General features: G+C 33.4%; 1 protein-coding gene across 1 annotated transcript in view; it reads left to right on the top strand.

Moving 5' to 3' along the window:
* The window catches only part of LOC109825740 (pyridoxine/pyridoxamine 5'-phosphate oxidase 2), a 31,238-nt gene extending 23,462 nt beyond the window's left edge, over positions 1 to 7,776 (top strand). Inside the window, exons 6-7 of the mRNA XM_020392628.1 lie at positions 7,100 to 7,267; positions 7,517 to 7,776. Coding sequence (XP_020248217.1) covers positions 7,100 to 7,267; positions 7,517 to 7,618 — 270 coding nt within the window. The 3' untranslated portion in view covers positions 7,619 to 7,776. The remainder of the gene's footprint in view (positions 1 to 7,099; positions 7,268 to 7,516) is intronic.

The following is a 9,301-nucleotide window of genomic DNA, read 5'->3' on the forward strand; positions in this document are numbered from 1 at the left end:
GGTTAAAAGTCATAATCTTCAACTCAGCATGGGCTTATTAAAAAGTTTAGTCAACTCATAGGTCTAAAAGAATTTTGTCTCCTTTATCATCTTCCTCCTTTCTGTAATGATTGTTCTTTCCCTCATTCTTTTTTTTTGTTTTTTTTTGTTCTTACTAGGTCAGGTTTGAGGTTACTCTGTCGACCGTGTTACCTTGACTCGGTCTTGTGTGACCAAATCAACAGCTCTCATGTTGTGAAAAACGGAAAAACGTGAGAAATGGGTTATTGAGAGAAAATCTCCAAGGGGTAGTTATGAGGGGGTGGAGATGATGAGTTTGACCCCTATAAAAAATATTCTCTATGAGAAAATACATGAAAAAGGAATCAAACCCCTTACATGTTACCGGAGCCCCCTCAAAGAAATTCCGTCGTTTCCTCTCTTCTTCTCTGTTCACTTAGATTGGTATCAGAGTTCTGCGTCGATCGGCGACGACGACTGCTTCGCTCGACGACAATGACGACTGCTTCGCTCGACGACTGCTGCAATCAATCGACGACTGTTGCATTGATGATGACTCTGCCTCGATTGATGACCTTGCAGCGTTCGAGCAATTCAGAATTTGCTTTCTATCAGTTGTCCGAACAATTCTTCGCAAATCCTATCCGGTTCAACTCAACTATGGCAGCAGATCATCTCCGAGTCCAGTCAGAACCGACTTCGACAAGTACTTATCCAATCAACGTTGTTAAGTGACAATCTCGCTCAAATTGGAGCCTCTTTCATCAACGCGAAACAGTCAGGTTCATTTTAATTTTTTTTTTTTACTTTATTCTAATTTTAGTATAAGTGTCTATATATCAACCTTATACATAATTTAAAATTGATATTTAGTTTTAGTTCTCTACCGAATGACGAGTTTAAAGCTCGTTCTATCAGAACTAGAAAAAATTAACAAATTTAATGACAGCAATTATGATATGTGGCATAAAAAATAGGATATGCTCTTATTCAAGACAATATCGATGATGTAATTAAAACCACTGCTCCAACCATTACTGATAAATCTACACCTTAACAAAAGAAAGGGTTTGAATAGTGAAAGTCGAAAGATAAAAAGGCAAAAAGTCTAATGCTCATGTTCATGGAAGATAACTTAATCGAAGTTTTTGAAACTTATAAGACTTTTCATGGACATGAGGAATGCTATAAAAGAGAAATATGACACCGTCTTTGAAGTTAACATTCAACTCTTCTTGCATAAGTATAATTCTTGTCGTATGTATTATACTTGTCGTGTAAGAGGGAGACAATATCGTAGAGCATATAAATAAAATGATTGTCATGACTAAGGACTTATCCACTGCTGGGACCGAAGTCCCGAAAAGAATACAAGTGCAATCATTTTGAATAGTTTATCCCCTTCCCTTGCCGTGGCTTCCACCACATTAAGAATGAATCCTACCGTTAAATCTGTCACTGATCTTTCTATGCACCTAGCGATAGAACATGACTTAATAGCTAGTAGGAAAGAATCAGAACTGAATATGGTGCAGCAAGAGCTGAATTATGTCCGTTAGAGACATAATACTAGAAGCTATAAAAATTCTGGTCCTAGTAAACTACAACCGCGAGGACCGAAATTGCAACAGTTTAAGAGAAAAAAGTACACCGTGGAACCTGCTACAATTGTGGAAAGTTTGGGCATTTCAAGTCAACTTGCCCACAAGGTGAAAAGTAGGAGAATAAATGAGGTTATAAGCATCCAGAATAATGGGTACTAGTAAAAGAGAATTTGTTGGTGTGACGGAATGCAATGCTGTGATGACGTATATCAGCAGTTGGTGGATTGACTCCAGTGCGACTAGACATATCGCAAAGGACAAGAGTAGAGTCACAGAATTCATCGAGCTGAAGAAAGGGGAATAGAGAATCTATATGCGAAATAATATCTATCTCGATGTAGAAAGTATTGGTTCGTATAGATTGGATCGTGGGAACAATATTCTTGTCCTCAAAGATGTGTTTTATACACTAGAAATTCGGCGCAATCTGATCTTTGTTCCTAGCTTGATGAAGAAAGTATTGGAAGTTAGGTTCTACGATAACAGAGTTTCTATAGGAAAAAATTATAAAGTATATGTTATGAGAAAATATGTTTCCGAGCATTAATTATGCATTCTTCCAGTAGTTTGTAATAATTCTGATAATAAATATTTGAATTTGAACTATTTGTCTTGTTATATTTCTGCGTCTGAATTATGTCATTCTAAACTAGGACATGTTAGTATTTTAAAAATGAAAGAAATTATTAGAATGAACTTACTTCCTGCATTATCTAATGTTCAATTGCCACCATGTGAACATTGTTTAACTGGTAAAATGATTAGAAAATTTTTTATTGGTGGACAAAGCTAATAAATTTTTAGGGTTGATACACTCGGATATTTGTGGTCCCCTAAGTGTCAAAATTCATTGTAATAAAAAATATTTTATTATTTTTATAGATGATTATTCCAAGTTTGCACACGTCTATCTTATATCTAGAAAATTAAAAGCTCTTGACTGCTTTAAGAGAGATAATACAGAAGTTGAAAACCAACTTGGAATAAAAATTAAAATTTTGAGAACTGATAGAGATAGGTAATATAACTCTAAAGAATTTGAGAGTTATTGTATTCAGCATGTAATTAAAAGGTATACAACAATGTAATATACGGCATAATAGTATGATGTTGCTGAAAGAAAAAACAGAACATTGTTGAATGTAGTTAGATGCATGTTGTCTCATTCTGGTCTCTCCAAAAACTTTTGGGGAGAAGCATTGTTAACTACAAACTATGTTTTAAATAAAATTCCCACCAAATCAATTATATCTACACCTTATGAATTATGGAATGGAAGGAGACCTAATCTGAGTCATCTTAGGAAGTGGGGATCTATAGCTCATGTTCTCATTCCATATCAACTTAGAGATAAGTTGGATTTTAAAATAATAAAGTGTAGATTCATAGGTTATTCAGAAAAGTTAAAAGGTTATAAGTTCTACAATAAAGAAAAAGGAGTCATTGAAAGCGGAGATGCTACGTTTCTAGAGAACCTAGAGGAAGAGAAACAAGTTCGAGAGGAAACAAAACTTCTAACTATAATAGACGATGATTATTACAATGTTATTCCCACTAATGACCATGATATTGTGAATGGATCTAACCTTAAAAATGATGAAATACCTATGAAAAATAATGTACCTCATCAACCGACTGTAGGCAACAAAAGGCCGAGAACACAACATTCATGTATGGATGATTACTATTTATATTCATGTGAGTCATCTTGTTTCTCGGTAGATACAAATATACAAGAACAAGATCTCTTAAGCTTTATCTGATGCAATGAAATCACATGAATCAACTTTATGGCTAGAATCCATGAGAGAAAAACTTGATTCTATAGAAAAGAATAATGTATGAGAGTTATGTGATCTACCGGAAAATAGAAAGGTTATAGGATGCAAATGAGTGTTTAAAAAGAAATATCGTGTTGATGGATCTATTGATAAATTTAAAGCACGGTTAGTTGCCAATGGTTACAACCAGAAGGCAGGAATAGATTTTTAGGAGACGTATTTTGCTGTAGCTAAATTTACATCTATTAGAATTATTTTGGGTATTGTTGCATATCTTTATTTGGAGTTATTCCAAATGGATGTTAAAACTGCACTCCTTAAAGGAGAGTTGAAGGAAGCGATATATATGTAACGACTTGAAGGTTTTCAGATGAAAGGAGAGGAACATAAAGTATACTAATTAATAAAATCTCTATACGATTTAAAACAGTCTTCTAGACGATGATATCTCAAATTTCATGATGCAGTCACTAAACTTGGTTTTATCCAAAATAAATTAGATAATTGTGTATATGTCTTGAAAAGTAAGAGCAAATTTACTATATTATCCTTATATGTGGATGATATATTACTCGCTAAAAATGATATAGAAATGTTGAATAAAATCAAGACAGATCTCAGCGAAAAGTTTAAGATGAAAGACATGAGAGATGCATCATATATTCTTGGAATTCAAATAATTAGAGATAGAAAGTCTAGAATGCCAAGTTTAAACTAAGAAAAATATTTAAGATCAGTTCTTAAAAAGTTTGGAATGGAAACTTTCAATCCGGCGCTAACTATGTTGGTCATGGGAAAGAGACCATGTAAAGAGCAAAGCCCTGGAGAGGGGCAAAAGTCATTAAATATTCCTTATGCTCAAGCAATTGGAAGCTTGATGTATGTAATATTGTGCACCAGACCTGATATAGCTTATGCTCTAGTCAGTCGATATCAAAGTAATCCAAGACCAGCACATTGGGAAGCTGTTAAAAAGATTATGAAGTATATCAAAAGTATATTAACTCATAGATTAGCTTATCAAGCCGATTCGCTTGATCTCCTCGGTTACTCCGATGTTGATTTTGGAGGTGATAAAGATGATAGACTTCGGGACACTTATTCATCTTCGGAGGAGTTGTTTTTTAGAGTAGCAAGAAACAAGAGTGTGTTGTTAGATATACGCAAGAAACTGAATACATATCTTGCAGTATGGTAACTACACATGCTGTCTAGATATGATGGTTTTTGATTGATCTAGATCTTAATTTGTTAGAAGGCCCTATTAATATTTATTGTGATAATCAAGCAGCAATTAGCTTAATCAATAGTAGCGCGAATAGCTCTAAAGGAAAACATATTGAGGTCCAGTATCACTATATTCGAGATATTATAGAAAAAGGAGAAGTCAAAGTGACTTATATCCCTACTACAGACATGATTGATGATTATTTGACAAAAGGAATATCAGTGGAATATTTTATCAAATATGTAAGTTTGATGGGACTTAGGAACAAATAAGTCCAAGTAAAATTTCATGAATAATGAAATAAAAGTTACTCTCTATGAATAGTGAGAGTAATGGTAAGAAGAAAACATCTGATTTCACGGATAGTGGGAGGCATGTCACTTAGTTAATTTGGTCAAGTGGGAGATGTTATCATGACTCGGTCTTGTGTGACCAAATCAACAGCTCATGTTGTGAAAAACGTGGAAAACGTGGAAAATGGGTTGTTGAGAGAAAATCTCTCAGGGGCAGTTATGATGGGGTGAAGATGATGGGTTTTGCCCCTATAAAAGGAGTGTTCTCCTTGAGAAAATACAACAACAAGAAAAAAGGAATCAAACCCCTTACCTGTTACCGGAGCCCCCTTAAAGAAATCCTGTCATTCCCTCTTGTCTTCTCTGTTTACTTAGAGACCACCCTCAAGTTGGTGGGACGACGGTGGGGCCTCTCCAGTGACCGTGGTTTGCTGGCGGCGAGGCCCTCTTTGAAAACCCCCTTTTTCTTTCAACTTATAGACCAAAATCAAATCACAAACCCATTTTATAGATTCTCTACAACATTTATACAAATGATTTCAAATTATGCAAAGCATTAGATTTTTGCTAGCTAGTTCTCCTATTTCTCCTTCTCCTTCACTTGTTCTAAACAAATTTTCAGTAGAGAACTAAGAGGTCATCAGCTTGGTCTTTCTTTTTTTTTGCTTTTTTTTTATTTTCTCTTTATTTTTCCCTTCGGTCTCATTCTGCCTTGAGGTGGTGCCACTCTCCCATCCTAATCACAAAGAGCCTCGGAATACACAGATGTGGCGGTGAGAAACTATGGTGATGGGCAGGTTTTACACAAAACCACTTATCCATAACAGATTTGCATAAGATCTTATTAGGGTAAATTAATTATTTTGATTAGGGTTACTACAATGACCATTATCATTAGCCTTTTGTTGCACTAATGATTTGACGAAGTTTTATGAGCGGTTCTCTAAAGGAATTCTCTGAAGGACATCATCTCATTTAACTAGTGCAAAAATCCTTGTTAGGGAAACTATGGAAATATGAGAGTGCCTTGTAACAGAACCTGAAGACCAATTATAAGTTTCAATTCTCCGACACTGGCAGGCAACATGTCTAGGAGAAAGATGATTAAATTACAGTAGACAAATTGATTCAACTTAATACACAGATAAAGCAAGAGTTAATACATTCCCACATCTCTTCATGTCCTTGACTTCTTAAAGTTGCGAGAAAAATCGTTTTCTTAATCTGTTTCACATTTTAAGTTAAATGAGTTTCACATGAATCCGGCCATGTCTGTTATTATGTTTTTCATTAGTAGGCTTTATATATTTTCCATTTATTTGAAGTTTTGAGTTCATTCTTGTGCTGCAATCAGGATATTGAAACCGTGCAGTTTGCATTTCTAGTTAAGAAATTTGATCCTTTGCATTTAAGATGGTGAATTTTAGTGCCAGCATTTTTTCCTGTTAAACATCTGTTTGGTCAGTCTTTAATTGTGAATATGTTTTCCTTTAGACAGTATCCTGTACATAATCCTACAAAAGTGTACGGTATGCAATGGAATGGGATTGCTTTCGGAAGTTTTATAAACAAGACATCATGTTCTTGAAGATCTTACCCATGGATCAAGGTTACTATTATTATTATTATTATTATTATTTCATGATATAGAAGATCTCATTCGTCCATGAGTAGGGAAACTTCAAAATTTGTCACACAACAACAGTTACAATAAAGCCTTTAATAAAAATTTCAGAACGTATTCACAACTAAGTAAATTATAATGAGCAGAATGTGTTGTAATCAAAGAATCAGAGAGCGCCTTTCGTTATATTGTAAACAAAGTGAGTGCATATCTTTTTATTTTTCAATCTTTTAGATGTGTCTTTATCAAAACAAACAAAATGGATATATCCAATTTCATTATTTACTGTGACCTTTGGTGCATAGACAAAATGAAGCTAGTCATGCCCACAGGCATATATTAAAGCATCCTATGCTTTTGTATACCAATAATCTTGTAGCAACTCTAGCATTACATTGCATGGTATAATTGATTGCTGATCTCCTGTGATGTGCTGTTATGTGTCTGCTATTTTTGTCGCCTCATTCAATTTATTTATTCCTCGTTTCTATAAAAAAACTGTAACCTTTTGACTCTTGTAACATATTATGTTTTCTTGCTCTTTAAGTTTAAGTAATTTCATGATACAGCAACGTGAAAAATCGTGGTTTGCTAGTTCTTTGAAGTCAAGATTTCAGTACTTGGGGCCTGCACCTCGTCTTCCAGTAGTTGGCAAAGAACCTAGGAAAGTGAATCATCTCGACCAATCGGCTGGCCCAGTTGATACATTTTGTTTGTTGGTTTTTGACCCAGATCAGGTTACATGCTACATTATGAACTTCAATCTTCTCTAACCTTAATGAATTATTTAGTCATTCAAATTATTTTGTTCACAAAAGATGAATCCTGCATGAACTATGCCACTTCCCAATTTTGTTTTTGTTTTTGTTTTACCTGAGGCATCACCATGGTTGAATAAATAGTGTATGTCTATGTGACCAATTGGGTATTCTGATCTTCTCACTTGTTAAGTTGTTTATCTTGATTATTTGTTCTGTCTTTGTCAGGTTGATTACGTAAACTTGAAAAGCAATGAGAGGTTGCTGTTTACCTTTAGACCAACCGGTGATGGTTGCCAAAGTTGGATGTCTGAAAAAATCAATCCATGAACTATAATGCTGTTTAAAATGCCAGTATTTTATTGTGATCCAGTGTTTAAAAATTAAGGGTTTATTTTCTTGTTTCATTTTGTACTTAAAAACTGTGAAAGATAGGTTGCATGATAATTAAAAATCCCATTTATTTGATTATGCAGCATTTTCATGAATTTGTTTCATATATATGTGGTTTACTGTTATTTGATAGTATTCTTTTCATGAATTTGGTACGTTTCTGGTTCTTTTCATGAATTTGGTACATTTCTGGTTTTACTGCTATTACATAATTGCTTATTTATTTATTTCCCTAATTGGATGAAGTTCCTGTTTCTGCGGTGAGCTTGAGGAGATGAAACGGAAAACGGTAGAGTCTTGCCATGTAATTCATGCGTTTATCAAGATGAAACCACCATTTTAAAGTGCAAAAGTGAGTTTTGCCATGTAGAATATCATACATACATAATTCACTTCACCTGAAAAAACTCTAAAGTCATAGCAAGAGTAAAAAATTTAAACTATTATTAATAAAATACACTAATATATAATTAATCAGCCAACTGAAATTATTTTGTATTGTTAAAACAAACTATATACTATTATGTTTTTCTTTAAAAAAATCAAGTTATCAAATTAAATATAATAAATATATTATCCATACTATTTAATTTAAAGTAAATGCTTTAAGTGACAACACCATGGTTAGAGTCTTGCGATGAAATTATTCACATTAATTTGATTATCATGACATCTATATCTTGCTTTCAATTGTTTTATGATTAACAAATGATTGAAGTCATTAAAATCGCCATATAATAATAACTAAATAGATAAATAATATCGTGTCATCACCTTCCTTTTTTACTTTCAAAAATAGTTTAGTTAACAAACAAAATATTTCACTTGCATGTAAGCATGGATGTACTTTTGCACTTGTAAAAAAACAACTTCCAAACTTTCCGGTATTACTTTTAGTGTTTGGATGAAAAGAAGTACTGGAATTAGGAAGTAAATCAAATAAATAACTTTTAAAATTATGAAGTAAGAAAAAGCGGAAATAATACTTTTTTTAGTTTGTTTCACAAGTTTTTTGAAGTAGTAGAAATGCTTGTCCTTTTTCTTTTCATTTACTTTTTTGTTTGGACAACAATTGCAAATATTTGTTCAGAAGATAAACTTGAATACAAAACAATATACTATATATTTATACTATAATATCATATATATATATAATATATATATATATACACCAATGTGACTTTCCTCTCATCATCAATGTGCTGGTTGAGACATTCTATATAAATCATTTCATAAAATATTAAAAAAAAGAAAAAAAATAATGATTGACAGGACCAAATGTGGCCTTGGCGCGCAAGGCAAACATCAAAAGGCATTACGCATCAAAATGTATATACTGGTAAGCTCAATCACAATTTTATTAACTTTTACGCATTGATTGCCGTTTTTGTTTCGCGGCCTAAATCACATGCACTGTAAAATAACAAGGCAGGGTTTTGATTGCACGAGCACTATCTCCAAACCACGCTTGAACCTAAATAATTATCCTATTAACTAATATAGAGATTAAATTATTACTTATGATTAACTTAGACTCCAATGACTTGAGCATATATTTGGACCGCATGCACATAGGCTTCCAAATATGACCCGTCGGTCTGGGCCAGAGATTGCCTAGAA

This window comes from Asparagus officinalis, chromosome 10, assembly GCF_001876935.1.
Source record: "Asparagus officinalis chromosome 10, Aspof.V1, whole genome shotgun sequence".
Classification (NCBI taxonomy): domain Eukaryota; kingdom Viridiplantae; phylum Streptophyta; class Magnoliopsida; order Asparagales; family Asparagaceae; genus Asparagus; species Asparagus officinalis.